The sequence below is a fragment of the Anomalospiza imberbis genome, chromosome 22 (assembly GCF_031753505.1).
Source record: "Anomalospiza imberbis isolate Cuckoo-Finch-1a 21T00152 chromosome 22, ASM3175350v1, whole genome shotgun sequence".
NCBI lineage: Eukaryota > Metazoa > Chordata > Aves > Passeriformes > Viduidae > Anomalospiza > Anomalospiza imberbis.
The window spans coordinates 6773662-6796212 of NC_089702.1; the positions used below are offsets into that span (position 1 = coordinate 6773662).

A 22551-nucleotide genomic window follows, 5' to 3' on the forward strand; every position below is an offset into this window, starting at 1 on the left:
TAATTTTTTAAAAATTTTAAAATATTTTTTTGTTTTATCTTCTTTTTTTTTTTTTTTTTTTTTGTTTTATCTTTTTTTGTTTTATCTTTTTTTAGTTTTATCTCTTTTTTTGGTTTATCTTTTTTTGGTTTATCATTTTTGTTTTTGTTGTTTTATCTTTTTATCTTCTTTTTTGTTGTTTTATCTTTTTCTTTATCTTTTTTTAATATTTTTTGTTGTTTTATCTTTTTTGTCGTTTCATCTTTTTTGTTGTTTTATCTTTTTTGTTTTTCTTGTTTTATCTTCATTTAAATATTTTTTAATCTTTTTTGTTTTATCTTTTTAGTTGTTTCATCTTTTTTTTTGTTTCATCTTTTTTGTTGTTTCATCTTTTTTGTTGTTTTATCTTTTTTGTTTTATCTTTTGTTGTTTTATCTTTTATGTTTTATCTTTTATGTTTTATCTTTTTTTGTTTTATCTTTTTTTTGTTTTATCTTTTTTTTGTTTTTCTTGTTTTATCTTTTTTTTAATATTTTTAAATCTTTTTTGTTTCATCTTTTTTGTTGTTTTATCTTTTTAGTTGTTTTATCTTTTTTTTGGTTTATCTTTTTTTTGTTTTATCATTTTTGTTTTTGTTGTTTTATCTTTTTAAATTTTTTTATCTTTTTTGTTTTATCTTTTTTATTGTTTCATCTTTTTTATTGTTTCATCTTTTTTTGTTGTTTTATCTTTTTAGTTGCTTTATCTTTTTTGTTGTTTTATCTTTTTTGTTGCTTTATCTTTTTTATCTTTTTTTTTTTTTTTTGCCGAGGGAACCAAATGGCGCCGGAATCCCGGGAAGCTTCGCCCGCGCGGCGCTTTCAGGCCTAAAAATCGGGATTTTGGCTCATTTCGTGCGGGAAGAGAAGCGGGGCGGTTTCACAGCCCCGGCCTGGGGAAATCTCCGGGAAATCTCTGGGAAATCCTCGGGAAATCCTCGGGAAATCCTTGGGAAAACATTCCCAGGAATGTCCCCAGCGTCCCTCTGGGGCTTTGCCCTAAACCGTCACAAATCGCCCCAAACGGTCAAGTTCCACTTTTTTTTTTTCCCCTCCCTTTTCCCGCGATTTCTTTCTTTTCTTTCTTTCCCTCCATTTTATTTTCTCCCTTTATCCTTGTTCTTTTCCTTTAAATTTATTTTTCCAATTTTTCCCTCTTTTTCCCTCTTCTCCCGCACTTTTTGTTGCTTTTTTTTTTTCGTTTTTGTAGTTTTTTTTTTTTTTAATGAACGCTGCGTTTTCTTTTTGTTTCCCTTGAAAGTGACTCTGAACCCGCCTCTTTCTCCCCCGTCATGATCTTGAAATTCCCGGCCTATTCCCCTTTTTTTCCCCCCTCATTTATTCCCCATTTTCCCAATCCCCAAACGCTGGAAAACCCCAATTCCGGAATAATAAAGGAAAAAAAAAAGTTGGAGGTGACCACGACAAACTCCAAATCCGGTGGTTTTGGGCATCAAATTTTCGCTGGGAGATTAAAAATTCCCAAAAAATCCAACTTGAGGAGCCCTCGGTGGGAACCGCGCCACGGAAAAAAAGAGGAGAGAGGAAAAAATCGGGGAGAAAAAAGTAACTTTAATCCTCAATTCGCTGCGGGAAAAGAATGAAAACCCAATTTAAAAACGGCAGGGAAAGAATGAAAATTAAATTCAATTAAAACCCGCCGGAACCCGGAGAGTTTCGCTTTAAAAATAATTTTTTTTTCCGAGTGTTTTGGGCTGGATCGGAGAATTCCGGAGCAAAAGAGGCAGCGGCGGTTGGCGCTCTGCAAATTCCGGCTTTTTTCCCAAATCCGAGCTTTTTCTCCCCCCTCTCCGGCGGGATTTTTTTTCCCCCCTTCCCCCCGATGCGGTTTTATCCCAGAAATTCCAGACATTCGGGAATGAGAGCGGATAATTAAAAAAAGCTGCTGGGGCAGGGCAAGGGGAGGCGAAGCCGCTGCGCGGCGGGGAAAGGGGGAAAAAATGAATTAAAATTAAAAAAAAAAAAAAAACACAACAAAAAAATAAGGAAAATAAAAGAAAATTTGGATTTCACCTTTTTTTTCCTCCAGCGGGGGAAGCCGCTCGGGAAAAACCCAACTCCGAGGAGCTGAGGGGAGAAATTGGGAATTTTGGGGATTTTCCCCCAAATTTCTCTCCCCCAGCCCTCGCCCCGATTTTTTTCCTAAAAGGCCAAAACCGAGCGCGCCCCCCCAAGCCTCCCCAGCCCCTGCAGAGCCCGAAATAATCGGAATAAAATCAAAATTCGGCCGAGGAGCGGCGGCTCCGAGCCCGGAGTGGGACCGGGAGAAGGAGGAAGGAGCGGCCGAGGGAGGAAGGCGAAGGACGAAGAGGGGGTCAATAATTAAACCCTAATTAAACCATCATTAAACCCCCCTCCTTCCTTTCGGCCACAAAAAGCGGATTTTCGACCGATGACAGCGGAGACAGAATTAAGGGGAAAAAAAAAAAACAACCAAAAACCCAAAACAAAACCAACAAAAAAGGAGGAAAAAGCCGCACAAATGATTTTTATTTTTTACACCAAATCCCCCCCGTTTATCCCCGCTATAAAAACGCACCGGGGGGGCGGGGGGGAGGTGGGAATCGGGGCTGGGAAATCGGTGGAAAATCGAGGTTTTTCTCGGCCGGGTTTTGGCCCCCAGGCGGGGCTGGGCTAGTAAACGAGCGGGGCGGGCGAGCGGGGCTTTGTTCAACGTGAAGGTCCCGGCCGGGCGCGGGCAGATGTCGCTGTTGCTCCACCGGAGCCGCCGCCGGTGGCGACAACTTGACCCCCGTGACGTCCGCGCCGTCTGAATCATCAAGGCCATTTTCAATCCTCATTGGCCTGGGCGTCACGTGGGGGTGAGGGATGGAAGGCGAAAAAAAAAAAAAAAAAAAAAAAAAAAAAAGGGAAAAAGAAAAAAAACAACGCTTTAAAAAAATAAAAAAAAATAAAATAAAATAAAAAAAGAGGCGGGGGTGCTGGCGGCGGTGGGGGTTGGGGGGGTGGGAAGCGATGCGTGGGTAATTAAGAGGCTCGGATTTTTTTAGTTTTTTTTTTTTTTCTTCTTCTTCTACCCCCCCTCTTCTTTTTCTTTTTTTTTTTTTTCTTTTTTTTTTTTCCCTCTCTCTCTCTCTCTCTCTCCTCCTTCCCCCCCTCGCTAAAAAAAAGATGTCAGCCCCTGGCTGGAGTATTCCTCCCGCCAAGCGCTCCCGGAGAAAATGTCATGTCCCAACAGCGCGGCTCCCAACGCCTTCCTGATGGAGCCGCTGGCTCGCCCCGACCCCTTCGCCGCTGGCCCGGGGCTCTTCGCCCAGCCCGGCGACTTCTCGCCCCTGCGGAGCTGCGCGGCCCTCCCGAAACGCGACGAGGCCTCGCTGGGCTCCTTCCCGCCCTACCTGGCGCAGCTCGACACCTGGGCCGACCCCAAAAGCGCTTTTAGGATCGAGCAACCTGTTGCGCGGCAGCTGCCGAGCTGCGCCTTCCCCGCCGTCAAGGAGGAGGGCGGCTGCTGCATGTTCTCGGCGGAAAAAAGGGCGAAAAACCCCGACAACGTCGCCGAGGGCGCGCTCTTCCCCTCGCCGCTGGCCGAGCCCTGCCTGGGCGACCACGAGGTGCCGGTGGCCGGCTACTACCGCTACCCCTCGCTGGAGAAAAGCCCCGATCCGGCGGAATTTCAGGCGGGCCTCGAGGGCAGGAGCGGCCGCAGCGAGCGGCTGGAAGCGGCGCCGGCCGCGGCCGAGGGGGTTTCACCCAAATTCCAGCGGAATTGCCCCGAAAACGCCGGCGCGGAGCAGCCGCGGGGGGAAATCAAATCGGAAAAAACCAAAGCGAGCGCGGCCGAGGCGGAGAAGGAGATGAGTAAAAGCACGGACACGGCCAGCACCGATAATTCCGACAGCGAGGCGAAAGGTAGGGGAGGATTCGTCGTTTTTTTTCGTGAATTTTTGGCGGTGAAGGGGTTAAAATTGTCCCGGGACGCGCTCGCTGCCCCGCCGGCTTCTCCCGCAGAAATTGGGGTTAAAATAATGCCGATCGAGGATGCCTTATGGTGGGGGAAAAAAAAAAAATCTATATTCGGCCTCGAATGGTGGTGTTTGAAAATATATATTTATATATTCGGGTGTGAGAGGGGAGAAAGGGGAGCAGAGAGCGCGGTGGCTGCGGAAAAAGGATGGAAATTTGGTGTTTGGTGCAGAAAAAGGATGGAAATTTGGTGTTTGGTGCCAGAATAAAGGATGGAAATTTGGTGTTTGGTGCAGAAAAAGGATGGAAATTTGGTGTTTGGTGCCAGAATAAAGGATGGAAATTTGGTGTTTGATGGAGAAAAAGGATGGAAATTTGGTGTTTGGTGCAGAAAAAGGATGGAAATTTGGTGTTTGGTGCCAGAATAAAGGATGGAAATTTGGTGTTTGGTGCAGAAAAATGATGGAAATTTGGTGTTTGGTGCCAGAATAAAGGATGGAAATTTGGTGTTTGATGGAGAAAAAGGATGGAAATTTGGTGTTTGGTGCCAGAATAAAGGATGGAAATTTGGTGTTTGATGGAGAAAAAGGATGGAAATTTGGTGTTTGGTGCAGAAAAAGGATGGAAATTTGGTGTTTGGTGCAGGAAAAGGATGGAAATTCAGACTTTGGTGCAGAAAAATGATGGAAATTCGGAGTTTGTGGGCTTTGCTTTGGAACCGCGGAGATTTGGGGTGTTCTGGGCTCGGGGGGCTCTCGAGGGCGCGCTTGTTGTGATTTTCCAGGGGGGTGAACCCCGATTTTCGCCCCTTTTTTCAAGGGGAATTCTTCATTTCAGCGCGCGGGGCGAGATTTGGTTTCCTCTGGCGTTGGCTCGCAGTCAAAAAAAAAGAGAAAAAAAAAAAAAAAAGAAAGAAAGAAAGAATTAAAATGAAATAATGAAAATAATGAAGATAAAAAGGCGCGGAGCGGAGTTGGCAGCTCCAGGCGGGAATTGCGGCTCCTTCCAGGGCTGGGAAGAGGCTCCGGGAGAGGAAAAAAAGCTTTTTTTAATTGAACTTCTTCAATTTGTTTTGTCTCGTTGGCGGAGGCAAAGAAATGTTTCTGTTGTGCCGAGCAGATGTTTTGGGTTTGGGATTTTCCCGAGGCGAGGCTCGCACGGAAAGCTGTTGGATTTTTCGCTGCAGAGGCTGAAAATTTGGGATATTCGGGGTTTAATCCCTTTTTCATCCCAAACCGGGCAAATCCAGAGGCGGATTCAGCCAGCGGGAATGATGGGAATGGATTTTCTGGGGGGAAAAAAACCCCAAAAAAAACCTCAGGAAAATCTCGCTCGGATCTAAGGCTGGCTTTGCCTGTGCTGTGGGGATTAAAATATCCCAAAATTCCGGCTCTGTGCACCCCCCCAAAAAGTCCTGACCCCCAACAAAATCTCTCCTCCCCCACCGAAATCGGCCTTGGGGGCAGCGAAACCCAGAAATTCTCTTTTCTCCCCTCTTTATTTTGCACAATTCGCATTTCTGGTTCGGCATCCGGAGGGGAAATGATTTTATCTGAGGGCTGAGCTGCGATTACACACACACAAAAAAAAAAAAGAAACACCCGGCAAGTAAAAAAAAAAAAAAAAAAAAAAAAACACAAACAACAAAAAACCCACCACAACAAAGGGAAAAACCAGCAAAGTCAAGGTTATCAAAACCCCGCAAAGTTAATCTGCACAAAAGCGCCGGGAGAGGTTTTGGTGGGAAATAACCCCAAAAAAAAAGGTTTATTTTGGGCTGGATTTGCGCTGTGGGCGGAAAGAAGGCGAAGAGAAATGAATAAAAAGCGATTTGTCCGCTCGGCTGTTGCATTGGAGGGGATGCTCCGGGCTGGGCGGATTTTGGAGATTTTTTGGGGTCGCTGTCAGAGAAATTTCGGTTTGGGACGGTCAGGGGCGATTTGGGGCGGATTCGGGCGATTTGTGTCCATGAAAACCTCCCCAAGCTGCGATTTGCCCTTCTGTCGAGCCCCAGTTTTGGTGGTTTTTTTTAATAAAAACCCTTTTTCTGGTGGAATTTTAGCGTTCGGGGGAGGCGACTCCGGAGCTTTGGGGGCACTCGAGGTCCTGAAGGGCGAACCCCGAATTTTCAGGGAATTTCCCCAAATGCGGGGCCGAGGATTTGCTGCGATTCTCTTGGATTTTGCCCAGAATTGGGGCTCGGATTTTCCTTCCTCATGACCAAATCCAAGGATCCTCCGGTGTTTATTTAGGGCCGTGTGAGCCGCGGCATTTCCCCCGAATTTCCCCCGATTTGCCCCAGGTTGTGCCCTGGAAGGGAAAGCTGCGAAAATCGATTTATTTCACCCCAAAAATGTCCCCAAACCGCGCCGATTTCGGCCCCAGGAAGCGCCGAGAAAGGATTGGGGGGTTTTGGGGTGGTCTGGGGAACCCCAAAATTCATCAGTGACCGCAGGGAAATTGTAATTAGCGCTGTTTAATTGCCGTGGGGGAGGCAGGAGATCTTCACCCCGCGACCTTTGCGGGTTCCAGGCAGCGGAGGCGCCTTTGCCACCGATTTATTCCATAAAAACCCCTTTTTTTTTACCACCCAAAATCCGATTTATGTCCCCCAAACCCCGATTTATGTGCCCCAAAATCCCGATTTCTGTCCCCCAAACCCCGATTTATCTCCTCTAAACCCGATTCTTTCACCCAAAAATCTGATTTTCCTCCCCAAAAACCCCATTTTCCTCCCCAAACCCTGATTTATCTCCTCCAAACTCGAGGCTTCTCCCCCAAAACCCCATTTCCCTCCCCAAAACCCCATTTCCTTCCCCAAACTCAATTCTTTCCCCCAAAACCCCATTTCCCTCCTAAAACTCCCATTTTTCTCCTCCAAAACCCGGTTTATCTCCCCAAAACCCGATTTTTCTCCCCCAAACTCAATTTACCCCCTCCAAAACCAGGTTAATTTCCCCAAAGCCAGTTTTATCTGCCCAAAACTCGATTTTTCTCCCCAAAACCAGTTTTATCTGCCCACAACTCGATTTTTCTCCCCAAAACCAGTTTTATCTGCCCAAAACTCGATTTTTCTCCCCAAAACCAGTTTTATCTGCCCAAGCTCGTGTCTCTTTTTTAATCCCGGCACCCCCAGCCCCAAAACCCCTCCGGCACCGCCCCAACGCCTTCATTTAAACCCGGGCTTAGGGCCGAGTAAACCTTTACTTAAACTCGATTTTGAGCCGAATAAACCTTTATTTAAACTCGATTTTGAGCCGAATAAACCCTTATTTAAACTCGATTTTGAGCCGAGTAAACCTTTATTTAAGCTCCATTATTGGGCCGAATAAACCTTTATTTAAACCTGATTTTGGACCCGGTAAAAACCCATTATTTAAACTCGATTTTGGGCGGAATAAACCTTTTTTTAAACTCGACTTTTGGCCGAATGAACCTTTATTTAACCTCGGTTTTGGGCCGAATAAACCTTTATTTTAAGCCGATTTTCCACCGGATAAACCCCACTTTTTAAACCCGATATTGGAGGCCAATAAACCATTTATGGACCCCGACTTTCGAGCCGGAAAAACCAATATTTAAACCCGATTTTCGTGCGGAATAAACATTTATTTATACTCCATTTCGAGCCGGGAAAAATCGCTGCATACACTCGATTTTCTTGCAGAAAAAAACCCCGTATTTAAACCCCATGTTCGTGCAGTTTGAACCTTATTAAAATCCGATTTTTGAGCCCGGAAAAACCTTTATTTAACCCCGACTTCCGTGCCGGAAAGCCCTGGTAGAAAAACCCCATTTTCGTGCCGAATGAACCTTGTTAAAATCTGATTTTTGGGCCCAAAGAACTTCTATTCAACCCCTATTTCCGCGCGTTAAAACCCTCCTATAAACTCGATTTTCTCGTGGAAAAAAAAACCTTATTTAAACCCAATATCCGGGCCTAATTCAACCCCTATTTCCAAGTCTCAAAACCCTTGCCTAAAACCGATTTTTCTGCAGAAAAAACAAATTTAACCCCATTTTCTGTCCAAAAACCCCCAATTTGCTAGTAGAAAAACCCCATAAAACCCCATTTCCTCTCGGGAAAACCCTATATAACCCCATTTTCTCTCGGAAATAAAAATATTGTGGAAAAACCCCATATAACCCCATTTTCTGGTAGGAAAAACCCATATAACCCATTTTCTATCAGAAAAAAACCCATATAACCCCATGTTCTCTCGGAAATACCCTATATAACCCCATTTTCTGGCAGAAAAAAAAAAGATATAACCCCATTTTCTCTCAAAAAAAAACCAATATAACCCCATTTTCTCTCTGAAAAACCCCACGTAACCCCATTTACTGTCAGAAAAACGCCATATAACCCCATTTTCTATCAGAAAAAACCCCATATAAGCCTTTTTTCTCTCCGAAAAAACACATATAACACCATTTTTTAATTGAAAAACCCCATATAACCCCATTTTCTCTCTGAAAAAAACCCATATAACCCCATTTTCTCTCTGAAAACCCCATATAACCCCATTTTCTCTCGGAAAAATCCCATATAACCCCATTTTCTGTCAGAAAAAAAAAACATATAGCCACATTTTCTATTTGAAAACCCCATATAACCCCGTTTTCTCTCTGAAAATCCCATATAACCCCATTTTCTATATGAAAACCCTTTATAACCCCATTATCTCTCTCTGAAAATCCCATATAACACCATTTTCTGTCAGAAAAACCTCATGTTACCCCATTTTCTCTCGGAAAAAAAACCCATATAAACCCATTTTCTATTTGAAAACCCCATATAACCCCATATTCTCTGGGAAAACCCCCATATAACCCCATTTTCTCTCGGAAAAAAACCCATATAACCCCGTTTTCTATTTGAAAACCCTGTATAACCCCATTATCTCTCAGAAAAACCCCACATAACCCCATTTTCTATTTGAAAACCCCGTATAACCCCATTATCTCTCTCTGAAAACCCCATATAACCCCATTTTCTATATGAAAAACCCCATATAACCCCATTTTCTATTTGAAAAAAAACCATATAACCCCATTTTCTATTTGAAAACCCCGTATAACCCCATTATCTCTCAGAAAAACCCCACATAACACCATTTTCTCTGGGAAGAACCCCCACGTAACCACATTATCTCTCAGAAAAACCCCGTATAACCCCATTATCTCTCGGAAAACCCCATATAACCCCATTTTCTATCAGAAAAACCCCATATAACCCCATTATCTCTCAGAAAAACCCCATATAACCCCATTTTCTATTTGAAAACCCCGTATAACCCCATTATCTCTCAGAAAAACCCCCACGAAACCCCATTTATCTCTCAGAAAAACCCCATATAACCCCATTTTCTATTTGAAAAACCCCACATAACCCCATTTTCTCTGGGAAGAACCCCCGTATAACCCCATTATCTCTCAGAAAAACCCCGTATAACCCCATTTTCTCTGGGAAGAACCCCCACGCAAGCCCATTATCACTCAGAAAAACCCCGTATAACCCAATTTTCTATTTGAAAACCCCACATAACCCCATTTTCTCTGGGAAGAGCCCCCACGCAAGCCCATTTTCTATTTGAAAACCCCATATAACCCCATTTTCTATTTGAAAAACCCCACATAACCCCATTTTCTCTGGGAAGAACCCCCGTATAACCCCATTATCTCTCAGAAAAACCCCGTATAACCCCATTTTCTCTGGGAAGAACCCCCACGCAAGCCCATTATCACTCAGAAAAACCCCGTATAACCCAATTTTCTATTTGAAAACCCCGTATAACCCCATTTTCTATTTGAAAACCCCGTATAACCCCATTTTCTCTGGGAAGAACCCCCATATAACCCCATTATCTCTCAGAAAAACCCCGTATAACCCCATTTTCTATTTGAAAAAACCCATATAACCCCATTTTCTATTTGAAAACCCCGTATAACCCCATTTTCTATTTGAAAACCCCGTATAACCCCATTTTCTCTGGGAAGAACCCCCATATAACCCCATTATCTCTCAGAAAAACCCCGTATAACCCCATTTTCTCTGGGAAGAACCCCCACGCAAGCCCATTTTCTATTTGAAAACCCCACATAACCCCATTTTCTCTGGGAAGAGCCCCCTCGCAAGCCCATTTTCTATTTGAAAACCCCGTATAACCCCATTTTCTCTCAGAAAAACCCCGTATACCCCCATTTTCTCTGGGAAGAGCCCCCACGCAAGCCCATTATCACTCAGAAAAACCCCGTATAACCCCATTTTCTATTTGAAAACCCCACATAACCCCATTTTCTCTGGGAAGAACCCCCATATAACCCCATTTTCTATTTGAAAACCCCGTATAACCCCATTTTCTCTCAGAAAAACCCCGTATTAACCCCATTTTCTCTCAGAAAAACCCCGTATAACCCCATTTTCTCTGGGAAGAACCCCCATATAACCCCATTTTCTATTTGAAAAACCCCGTATAACCCCATTTTCTATTTGAAAACCCCGTATAACCCCATTTTCTATTTGAAAACCCCGTATAACCCCATTTTCTCTGGGAAGAACCCCATATAACCCCATTATCTCTCAGAAAAACCCCGTATACCCCCATTTTCTCTGGGAAGAGCCCCCTCGCAAGCCCATTTTCTATTTGAAAACCCCATATAACCCCATTTTCTCTGGGAAGAGCCCCCTCGCAAGCCCATTTTCTATTTGAAAAAACCCATATAACCCCATTTTCTATTTGAAAACCCCGTATAACCCCATTATCTCTCAGAAAAACCCCATATAACCCCATTTTCTCTGGGAAGAGCCCCCACGCAAGCCCATTTTCTATTTGAAAACCCCATATAACCCCATTTTCTCTGGGAAGAGCCCCCTCGCAAGCCCATTTTGTGTCAGGAAGGCGGGACCCCGAGGGCCCCGTGTCCCGCGGGCACGCCGCCGCAGCGCGGGCTGACGCGGAGCTGTTGTCTTTGGCAGCGGAGGCGCAGGCGGAGGGCGCGGGGGGGACGTGGCTGACGGCGCGCAGCGGGCGCAAGAAGCGCTGCCCCTACACCAAGCACCAGACGCTGGAGCTGGAGAAGGAGTTCCTGTTCAACATGTACCTGACCCGCGAGCGCCGCCTGGAGATCAGCCGCAGCATCGCGCTCACCGACCGCCAGGTCAAGATCTGGTTCCAGAACCGCCGCATGAAGCTCAAGAAGATGAACCGCGAGAGCCGCGTGCGCCAGCTCAGCGCCGGCTTCAGCTTCAGCTGAGCGCGGCGCGCCGGCTGCGCGGCCTCCCAGGGAAACCGCCGGCCCTTCCCCTCCTGCTTGGGCGTTTTTGGGCTTTTTTTTTAATTTTTTTTGGGGTTTTTTTCGTTATTTTATAATTTTTTGGGTTTTTTTTTTGCTGTTTAATCTGTATTTTATTGGTTTTTTTTTGTTTTTATTTTATTATTTAATTTTGTTCCTTTTATTTTATTACTTAATTTTGTTCCTTTTATTCTATTATTTAATTTTGTTCCTTCTATTTCATTATTTTATTTTGTTCCTTTTATTACTTTTGTTCCTTTTATTCTATTATTTAATTTTGTTCCTTTTATTTCATTATTTTATTTTGTTCCTTTTATTACTTTTGTTCCTTTTATTCTATTATTTAATTTTGTTCCTTTTATTTCATTATTTTATTTTGTTCCTTTTATTACTTTTGTTCCTTTTATTTTATTATTTTATTTTGTTCCTTTTATTACTTTTGTTCCTTTTATTTTATTATTTAATTTTGTTCCTTTTATTACTTAATTTTGTTCCTTTTATTTTTTTAATTTTATTTTGTTCCTTTTATTTCATTATTTTATTTTGTTCCTTTTACTTTATTATTTTATTTTGTTATTTTAGGTTGTTATTATTTTATGTTGTTATTATTTTATTTTGCTATTATTTTATTTTGTTACTATTTCATTTTATTTCATTTTCTTTTCTTATTTTTTATTTTCTTATTTTCTTATTTTCTTATTTTATTTTATTATTTCGTTATTATTTTGTTTTGTTATTTTATTTTGTTATTTTAATTTCTTATTTTAGTTTGTTATTTTCTTTTGTTATTTTATTTTGTTATTTTATTTTGTTAATTTTCTGTTATTATTTTCTGGGTTTATTTTATTATTTCGTTTTATTATTTCATTCTATTATATCATTCTATTATTTCATTCTATTATTCCATTCTATTATTTTATTTTATATTTTCTTTCATGATTTCATTTTATTTTATTTTATTTTATTTTGTTTTGTTTTATTTTATTTTATTTTATTTTCTTCTTTTATTTCCCTTTATTCTTTTATTTTATTATTCCACTTTAATATTTCATTTTGTTATTTTATTTTATTATGTTATGTTATTTCATTTCCCCATTTCATTTCCTCATTTCCTATCATCATTTCCTTTCACCATCTCATTTCATCATTTCATTATTTCATTTAATTTCATTTCGTCGTCTTATTTTGTTCTTTTATTTCGTTGTTTTTATTTTGTTCTTTTATTTTCTTATTTTATTTTGGGGTGGGTTTTTTTTGTTTTGTTTTGGTTGGATATTTTTTTGGGTTTTTTTTGTTTTTTTTTGGTTCGTTTTACTCGCGCCCGCAAAAACCCGACACGCCGAAACGGCGAAAAAAATCAAATAAACCGAAAGGACCTCGAGAGGTTTTTTTGCGCTCTGAGCGCCACGAGGGGATTTTGCACCCCGCGGTTTCTCGGAGGGGAAATCAAAGGTGGAAAATAAGACAGTGGCAAAAAAAAAAAAAAGAAAAAAAAAAGAAAAAAATCACAAAATCCCGACTTTATCAAATATTTAAGTTATTTCCGCGCAGCACAAAGCAGAAGGACTTTTCCCCCAGGTGTGGTTTTTATGTTTCGGAGGGAATAAATGCCTCCTAAAGTTTGTTGGGTTTGGTTTCTTTGGTGGTGTTTTTTTTTTTTTTCCCCCCAAATCTTAGCGTAGCTTAGCCGTTGTACAATAAAAACGGCGAAAAAAGGGAAAAAGCGGCCAAAAAAAGGAGCAAAAAGATGGATTTCACATGGGTGTGTGTAAATTCGAGTCGCAGTGGGGACAGCTCCCGCCCGCAGCTGTGCAGCTCCTCCCAGGGAAAGCCATCCTTAAAATAAAATGAAATAAAATATTTAAAGGGAATAAAGGAAAAAAAAAAAAAGGGTGGGGTGGGGAGGAAAGGAAAAAAATAATTTAAAAAATCAGAGGATTGGGTGATCTGATGATGGGGGAAAAAAAAAGAAAGGAAAATAAAAAGTCCATTTCTAGTGGCTGTGGTATTTAAATATATCCTGTATGTGTTATCCTGTGCATGTATCTTCCTTTACGGAGCCAAAATAAATTTCATAGAACCGTGGACGAGTGGGTTCCTTAAAAAAAATGTAAAAAAAAAATCATTTATTTATTAATCTTTTTTTTTTTTTGGGGGGGGGGTGGGTGGGGTGGGGGGGTGAAGAACCATTTCTTCCCCACCTCCCCCCCCACCAACCACCTCTATATATATATAAGATTTTTTTCTTTTTTTTCCCTTCCTCTCTCTCTCTCTCTCTCTCTCTCCTCAAGACTCATCCTTTTAAGGCTTCCAGGAGCCTCTTCTCCTGGCGGGGGGATTTTAATGCGAGCGCGAGCCCCATAACGTTGATTTAAATATTATCCAGGTGACCACAATAAGTCAAGGTCATAAAACAGTAATGTCAGGACAGTCTCGGCGAGCGCTGGAGGTGGATTTTATGATCTGCAAATATAATGTGCCGCAGCAGTAAAAGATGCATTTAAAGGTGACGGTGCGGGAGGGAAGGGAGGCAGAGCCGGCGCGGCGACCTTGGGATGCGCAACTCCCTCCGCGCGGCTTTTTTTTTTTTTTATTTTATTTTTTTGGGGAGAGCTGCCCTGGGATTTACACCCCCAAAAAAACCGCGATCCGGGATGGCGGCCGCAAGGTAAGAGCGGAGATTTCTATCTCTGCGCGGATTTTATTTTTATTATTGCTGTTGTTGCTGCTATTATTATTATTATTATTGTTATTGTTATTATTATTATTATTATTGTGATATTTTCCCCTCCCTCCGCGCTCGGGTTTTCCCGCAGCCCCGCGCGTTTCCTGGCAGGGCTTTGCGCGCCTGGCAGCGGGATTTCCGCGCGGAAATTCCCGGTTTTTCCCCCCCGTTTTTTCCTCCCCCAAACCTCCCTTCCCTGGAAACTTGGCGGCGCGGAGGCTGCGCGGAACGCGGGGATTGCGGCAATTTCGGGGCGAACGGCAGGATTTGGAGGATTTGGAGGATTTGGAGGATTTGGAGGCGCGGTTCTGCGCGGGGTGCGGAGCCCAGCGCGGATTTGGGTCCCACTGCCGGCAGCCGCGGGGCTCTCGGGCCGCGGTTTTGGGCTACGCGAGAATTCCGCATTTTGGAGCTGATTTCCGAGCTGATCCCCCCCAGAATCGCCGCCGCGCCAGCGCTTAAATCCATTTACATTAAAGACTGACGTATTAAAAACGCCGCCTCGGGCTTTATTTTTATGAATTTTGCCATTTCCGAGCATTTCCCGAGCTGCGAATTTCGGGCAGCGAGACGCGCGAGGGGGCCGAAGGGAGACCAGCAACAAAGGGGCGAATTTCCTCCCTTCCTCTCCTTTTTTCCTCTTTTTTTCCCCCCTCTTTTCCCCCACCTTCCTCCCAGCCCCGTTTCCCCTCCCTCCTCTTCCTCTGGCCGCGTTTTTGGTTTTGTTTTTTTTTTTTTTTTGCCCTTTTCCGCCCGTTCTGACAGAAATCGCGTGGATGCCAGCGCAGCTGATCTGTGGTTTAGGTAGTTTCATGTTGTTGGGATGGGCTTTAGGCTCGGCAACAAGAAACTGCCTTAATTACGTCAGTTCGTCTTCATCAAGGGCAGCACCCGCAGCTCCGCCGGGCGCCCTAAAAAAAAAAAATATTCAAAAATATAGAAAAAACCCCGAAATCCCACCCCAAAATCCCCGTCCTGACGGGGATCGCCACCCAAACCTGCGCCGACCCCCCCAGCGCGCCCCTCGCGGGGATTTTTGCCCCTTTTTATTTTATTTTTTTGCCCCTTTTTCTTTGATTTTTGCCCCCTTTTCCTTTGATTTTTGCCCCTTTTTATTTGATTTTTTGCCCCTTTTTTATTTGATTTTTGGACCCTTTTTATTTGGTTTTTTTGGCCCCTTTTATTTGTTTTTTGGCCCCGATTTTCCCCTCTTTTGTTGCTGGGATGATGAGGACAAAAGCAGCGCTTTTTGCGCTTTTCCACCCCAAATTATCAGCGATGATTGGCAGAGCCTCAGCGCGGGGTGATGCCTTTTAAAAAATGAGAGAAAAAAAGGAAATTATTATAAATAAATAAATAAAAAATTAAAATTCCCTCCCCTTTTCCTTCCTCCCCCGTGGCGGCTTTTGAAATCCTAAATTTTAAAAAAAATTGATTTTTTTGAGCTGAGAAGGCGATTTGGGGAATTTTTGGGGGGGTTTGGATGAGGAGGGGGTGTTGGGGAGCACTCATTTTTGGGGGTCTGTGCCAGGAGCGCCCCTCTCGCCCCCTTTTGCTGATAATCCCAAAAAAAAACCCCCAAACGCGCAGGTGAAAAAGGGGGGAAAAAAGCAGAATTCGGGGGGTTTCAACTCCTCCTGCTGCCGGTGCCTCCAGCCAGCGATTAAATTTAAATTTCCCCCCTTTTTTCGCACGCTTTAATCTGGATTTCCAGCTGTTCTGTGGAGGCTGGATTGGGAATTCAGGAATGAAATCCTCTGGAATAAAAACACGGGGAAAAAAAAAATCTCAGGAACTGGGGCTGGAGGAAACCAGGCGTTTATATTTCAGGAGTAGAGGGGAAAAAAAAAGCTATTTTCCCCCTTTTTCCCCTTTAAAACGCGCTGGGAAAGTTGGGGAAGTTGTGCCAGCGTTTGAATGACCAAAAAAAAAAAAAAAAAAAAAAAAAAGGAAATTTGGGTGTGAAACGAACAAAAATCGCGGGGAAAGAGGAATCGGTGTGGTCTGAAAACGCCAGGAGGATAAAGTGGATTTCCGAGTGGAAAACTGGGGATTTTGGGAGCCTTTTCCCGCTGGTTTTGGTGGATTTGTGCGTCTTGGCACCCCAAAAACGCGGATTGTGCCGGAGTCGGGGTGAGCCTGAGAGGCGCAGCTTGGAATTGAGGCAAAACTCGGAATATTTGGGATTTTCGCTGCGGGCAGGTCGAGGTTCGGCCGGGATGGTGGAGTTTTGGTGGAGTTTTGGTGGAGTTTTGGTGGTGTTTTGGTGGTGTTTTGGCTGCTGGGTTGTGATTTTTCGGTGTTTCCCTCAATTTTGCTTTCTCCCTGAGGGCGAGCTTGGTGCGGCAGGAGTTGATTTCGATGGCGAAAATCGCGATTTTTTCCCTCAAACGGGGGCTGGGGCTGGGGATTGTGGCCCAAAGGAGAATAAAATGAATGCATTATTGAATATCTGCTTTTTATGCTCTGTTTGGTGTTAAAAATGCTCGGTTTAAAGCGCGGAGTGTCGCTGATTTTGCTGTTTTGGGGTATTTTCGTCACCCTGGGGGCAAAAAACGGAATTTAAAAGTCGCTGAAAGGGCAAAAGAAGCGGAAAAAAAAAAGAAAAGAAGAAGAAAACAACGACCCCACGCTGGTTTAAATTAATATTTCAACAGGAACAAGGTTGATTACTGGTAGGTTTAACCATAATTATTTGATATTAGTGCTGTGATAATTGAATGATTTAAAGGATTCATTACATTTATGATGAGTTTCGCCTTCTCGGGATTAACAATCTGCAGATTTCTCCCCCTTTTTTCTCCGAACAGCGTGAACCAGACAAACCAATTTCTATTCTCTGCATATTAAGATTGATTTTTATTTCCGAGCCACCCCTGGAGAGAGAGAGAGGAATAATAATAATAAATAAATAAATTAAAAAACAAAAAAGAAAAAAAAAGCAGCGAATTTTAAAATACGCTCAGCAACCCCGACCCCAGAAAAGCCATAAAAAGTTAAAATCTCCCCCACTGGTTTTTAATTATGAAATTAGAGCGGCGGAGGGGCGCGGGGGGGATTTATGGCTCCGAGATTTTCCTGGGATGCGCCGATTTTTTATGGAAAACCAGGAGTGCTGGCAGGGACCCCACGCTGTTCTCCGTGGATTTTCTATTTCTTGCTTCATTTTTGGCTCCGTTCTCCGCGTTAATTCCGCTTCCTCAGGGTCAAATTTCAGCGATAGCTCCGATTTTGGGTGATTTTCCTGGCGGCTTTTCCTGGATCGCTCCGCTCCCGGCAGGTGGAATCCCAAATCCCAAATTTCTGTGTGGGCGAGCATCGCCCCGGGCTGCATTTCTCCGTTCTGAGAGATAAAAAAAAAAAAGACAAAACACCTAAAAACCAACCCCAAAACGAGTTCAAAACACCCCGGAAAAGCGCCGGGGCTCGGAGAGGTCGCGCTGGTGAATTTTGGGGATTTTTGGGGAGCTGGGCTTTATTTTGGGGGGGATTGAATCAATTCCGGTTCCTCCCGGGGGGGGGTTGGGGTGGGAAAAAGCGCCTCAAGGTTTTTGCGGAGAGAGGAGCCGGAAAAGAGGGAAAAGAGGCGGAAAAAGGGGCTGGGAAATTGGTGGGGAAAACGCAGGAATCGGCCAAAGGCTGCGGCGCGGAGGGACCCGCGCAGGATCCGCGCAGGTACCGGCGAGGGAAGGGGCAAATCTGTGGGGATGGGACAAATCCTGTGGAAGGAAAAAGCCCTTAAAACCCTTAAAAAAAAGAACCTAAATAAAACACCTAAAAAAACCCTAAAACAACCCAAGAAAAAAACTTATAAAACCCTAAAAAAGCCCTTTAAAAACCCTATAAAAAACCCTAAATCAACCCCCCAAAACCCTTTTAAAACCCCTAAAACAACAACAACAACAAAACCTTTAAAACCCTTTCGAAAAACCTCCAAAAAACCCCGAAAAACACCCCCAAAAAAGCCCTAAAGAGCCCCTCAAAACCCCGTTTTTCGGCGCGCACGGAGCAGGCCGGGGCTGCCGGGCTGGAATCCAGCAGCCGCCGCCTCCGCCCTTCCCCCGCCCTCCCCCGCCGCTTTTTTTGGGGTTGTTTTGTCTCCTCCGAGGGCACCGGGCGCTGCCCCAACACCTTTGGGGCCGGGGGGGTGCAGACAATGGGGTGGCGCAGACACAACTCGCGCCCGTGGTTATCTATGCTAATTACAGCCTGTCTGGCGCAAACCTAATAAATGAATAAACGCGGCGGCGGAAAGAACCCAAAAATGTTTCTCCAGGCGTTGTTGGCCTCGCCTCTCTGGGTTCAGGCTTGTTCTCCGCTCGTCCTTTCATTTATTTTATTTTTTTTTTAATTTATTTTTTTATTCTCTTTGTGGGGTTTGTAATTTTTAATTTTTTTTTCCTCCCCTCCCCTTCTCTTGACCCGCCGTGCGCGCCGCACCCCCCCCCCAAAAAAAAAAAAAAAAAAAGGAAAAAAAAAGAAAAAAAATTAAATTAAAAATCCACAGCGATGCTGCGGAGATAAATGCGGATTTTCCGCCTCTCAGCGCGGCTGGGTGTTGGGGAATATCCGCAGAGCGGGGAGCTGAAATTTGGGGTTTATTTTTGGGGGGGGGGAAACCAGAACAGGACGCGCTTAAAGAAATGGATGGGAGCTTTAATTGCGGCTCGGAATTTATTGCGCGCCCGCGGTAGCTCCAGCGCTGGAGGAATTCGGACACGGGGGGGACGCGAGAGGGGGGGACAGGCACCCGAGCAGGTAAAAAACCCCCGCAGCGGAATTTTCCCGGGAAAATTGGGGGTTTCGGTACCTCCGTGGCGTTTCCGCGTTGGTTTCCAGCGGGGAATTGTTGTCCCGGGGAAGGTTTGCCGTGGAATAAATGTGATTTTTTTTTTTTTTCCCTTCATTTTTGTCGTTTTGTTTTTCCGAAGGGTTTTAGCCGGGAAGGAAAGGCAGCGCCAGATCCGCGGATGGCCCGAAATTGATTTTTTTTTTTTCCACCCGCATTTCTTCACTCCAAGAGACAATCCCGGGATAATCAAATATTCCGCAGCCTCTGGTGCATTGCGGGCGATTTTCCCCTTTTTTTGGGTTTTTTTAAGGAAAGGAGGGGAGGAGGAGGAACAAAAGGGAACGAGCGAGAACTTGGGCAGGAGGAGAGGAGAGGAAGGGACGGAAAAGGGACAAAGAGAGGCAGGAAAAGGGAATTTTATTCGGGGTGAAGGTTGGCAAAGCGGCCCTGGGGCTGCTCGGGGCAGATCCGCCCTCCCCGAGCGCCGATTTGGGGGAAAATCCCGATTTCGGGGAAAACCCGACCTTGACTGTGGGAATTGAACCGCGGCTCCGCGCAGGGATTTGGGGATTTGGGAATTTGGGGATTTTGTCCCTCCCCCCCGCAGTTCCCCCTTCCCCGGAGCCCCCCGGGGATCCCGAGGGGTTTGGGGACCCCCCCCTGGGAAAAGGGGGAATCTCCGAACCTTCCCCCAAATCAGGAACGGCTGCGGCTGCCTCTGCAAAAAAATGGAGATTTTTCAAAATCCCAAAAATAGCTAAAAAGGCAAAAAATCCCCCCAAAAGCAGCGCCAGCCTGGCCACGAGCGGGTTTATTCCTTTTATTTTCCTGTCCTCCCCCTCCTGCCCTTTTTTCTTCCTTTTAACATTTTATTTTTTTTTATTTTTAATGTATTTTTCTCGGGGTTATATTTTTGTCCCCGCTCCTCCCCATCAGGGCAGCATTTCTCAGAGCGGAGAGAAAAAATTTGGAAGCGAGAGGGAGGATCCCGGCTCGGGAAAATTTTTGAGGCACCAGGGCAGGATTTGAGCTCCAAAAAGGTGCCAGAAGTGGCCAAGACGGGGCTCAGACAAAGGCTGAATTTCCTGGAACCGCATCTCCGCTCACCTTCCTGTTTATTTTTATTATTATAATTGCCATTATTTATTGTTATTATTTTATATTCGAATTTTTTATCTCCGCCAGGAAATAATAAATCTCCAAACCCTGAGCTGAGCTCGCTCGGCGCTGTCGGAGTTTTCTTTCCTCCCCCCCCGCCCCGCGGATTCCAGAGCAGGGAAGGATCCGGGATTCGCCGGTTTCCCCCTCAATTCCCAGGAATCTCCCCCAAAAACCGTGGAATCCCAAAGCCAGAATTCCAGCCGGGAAAGGGGAACATTCCCGGAGCTCCCTGCAGAACGTCGCCCCCTCCCACGGCGATGCTTTCCTCTCCTTTCAGGGAAAAAAAAAAAATCAGATTTTATAGGGATTTAATATAGATTTTATAGGGATTTTATAAGGATTTTATAGGGATTTTATAGGGAGAGGGGGACATTTTCTTGGGGGGGTTCCCACCGCGGTGAATTTTATGGGGTCCCCCATCGTAGTGCTGGATTCCGGTGGCAAAACGCTGCCTTAAAACGCGTTTTTTAACCCCAAATCGAGTTTTCCGCCTGTTTTTAACTCCCAAATCGCCGTTTTTCGCCCCAAACCCGCGTTCCCAGCCTCCAAGCCGAGGCTTTAAGGTGAAGCGTCCCCGTCCCCGCTTTGTGCCGCTCCCTCCTCCGCATCCCCGCGCTCCGCCGAGACCTCCAGGGCGATTTTTATTAAATAATAATAAAAAAAAAAACCTTCCCCACCCCACTCCGGGGGAGGGAGGGAGGGGGTGAATAAATCCCGGTTTTTTTCCACGTGGAAATCCCAGGAATCGGCGCCTTTGTGTGACACCGGCTCCATCCCGTGACCTTGCCTGGCCGCGCCGGGCTCCGAAATCCGCCCCGAGCCCCGGCTCGGATCGCTCCCCGCCAGCTTTCCCGGCGGAATTCCAGGATTCCCGGCAGAATTCCCGCATTCCCGGCAGAATTCCCGTTTTCCCCCCGCTCTAAAAGCCTCCCGGAGCTCCCGATCCCGCTGCGGGGTTCGCTCCCTCCTTCCCCCTCTGCCTCCTTCTCCTTCCTCCCCTCTTTCCCTTCCTTCCCCAAGCCGCTTTTGTGAGGATTCCTCCTCAAAATGCTCCCCCGAAATGGGGAAACCCCGGGCGGGTTTTACCCCCAAGCTCCTCTCCGCTTGGAAAATGGGGGGAAATAAAAGAAAAATGAGGATATTTTGATTTTTTTTTTTTTTTTTTAAACTCCTCGTCGAGATGAAAAGAGCGGCGAGTGGAGGCCGGGGATTAACGGGTAAATGGGGCTCGGGAAAGGCCAAGGAGGACAGCCGGACCCTCTGGAATATTTCCCTTTTTTAGGACTCGCAGGAGCCTCAAAACGCAGCCAGGGAGAAATTCGGGTGGGGGGCAGCGAGGCGAGGACTTTTTTTGGGGAGAAAATCCGGAGTTTCCCTGCAGAAATTCGTGGTTTTCGCTGAAAATCCCGTTTTCCCCAGCAGCTCTGGGACATCCATTCCTTTATTTTTTTGGGGTTTTCCGCGGGGTGAGGTGTGGGGTTTGCGCTGGGGGGTGGTTTGGAGGGGTTCGGGGGGGCTTTTCCTCATTTTGGGCTCATTTTGGGCTCATTTTGGGCTTTTTTTGCCCCGTCCCTGCCCCTCGATTTTCCTCAGCTCTCTCCTCCTGCTGCTCGCGTCCCTCGCGCAGCCCAAAGGGGGGAAATGGGTGAAAATCGCGGGGTTTTGGGTGCGTGGGGCTGGAGCAGAGCCGCTCTCAGCGGTGACACTGGGGACACCCCCCTGCTCCTCATTTTTCCCTCTCCTCCCCAAATTGCCCCATTTCCCTCCCTGCTTTAGGAAACCCGAGGGGATGCAGAACACAGAAAATCCTTTTTTTTTTTTTTTTAATCAGAAGGGTTCTCTCTTTTTTTTTTTTTTTTTTTAATAAAATGCTGAGATATATATTTTTAAAGGGATTTTATTTTATTTCTTTTTGCTTCCAAAGAAATCGCCCGAGTCCCTTTTTTTTTTTTTTTTGGCGACTGCGCTGGGCGGGAGCTCCTCACCTACCTGTCTTTCCTTTCAAAAGCAAGGTTATTCCCTCAAAATGCAGCCAGGCATTTTTGAACGTTCTCGACTCCTCTGGTGCAAAAAAAAAAAACAAAACAACAAACAAACCAAAAAAAAAACCCCAAAAAAAACCCAAAAGTTTCCAGGCGTCACCCAAAAAAAAAAAGAAAAATAAAACAATTTTTAAAAAGGCAAAAATAAAAATAGAAAGCTCATGTGCCCAGCACGCGTTGCTGCTTCCTCCGTCCCCCCCCGAGCTCCCCGAGCTGCAAACTCCGTCCTGCGCTTTTATTTAATGAACGACACATTTATGAACAATCAAATGATCCTCGTAAAAATTTTATTGAAGGACATAAAAAACATCCTCGGCTCCTCCTCGCCCAACACCGCAGCCTCTGCCTTGCGAAAGCTCAGCTGTTCCCCTTTTTAGATTTTTTTTATTTTTAATTTTTTTGGGGGGGGATGAAGGAGAGGAATTATTATTATTATTATTATTATTGTTATTGTTATTATTATACACCCCCCTCTTTCTTTTTTTTTTAAAAGCCATCCGGAATTATCCATAATTTTATTTTCTGGCTGCTGGAGAGGCTCCTGGCTCGGAGCGGATCCCTGGAGCAGCC

At 44.8% G+C, this 22551-nt stretch overlaps 2 protein-coding genes across 3 annotated transcripts in view; both read left to right on the plus strand.

The window, feature by feature from the left end:
* The window catches only part of NCKAP1L (NCK associated protein 1 like), a 390138-nt gene that overhangs the window by 161926 nt on the left and 205661 nt on the right, over window positions 1–22551 (plus strand). The window lies entirely within an intron of this gene.
* HOXC10 (homeobox C10) lies at window positions 3136–11320 on the plus strand. Its single transcript, XM_068212262.1, has 2 exons — window positions 3136–3911; window positions 10945–11320. The coding sequence occupies exons 1-2, from the start codon at window positions 3221–3223 to the stop codon at window positions 11220–11222; spliced, it is 969 nt and encodes a 322-aa protein (XP_068068363.1). The 5' UTR covers window positions 3136–3220; the 3' UTR covers window positions 11223–11320.

What these genes read in the sequence shown, in the direction of transcription:
- HOXC10 (XM_068212262.1), top strand. Translation starts at nt 3,221, where the DNA reads ATGTCATGTCCCAACAGCGCGGCTCCCAACGCCTTCCTGATGGAGCCG. An exon ending in TTCCGACAGCGAGGCGAAAG is followed by an intron (nt 3,912 to 10,944) that starts GTAGGGGAGGAT and finishes TGTCTTTGGCAG; the next exon opens with CGGAGGCGCAGGCGGAGGGC.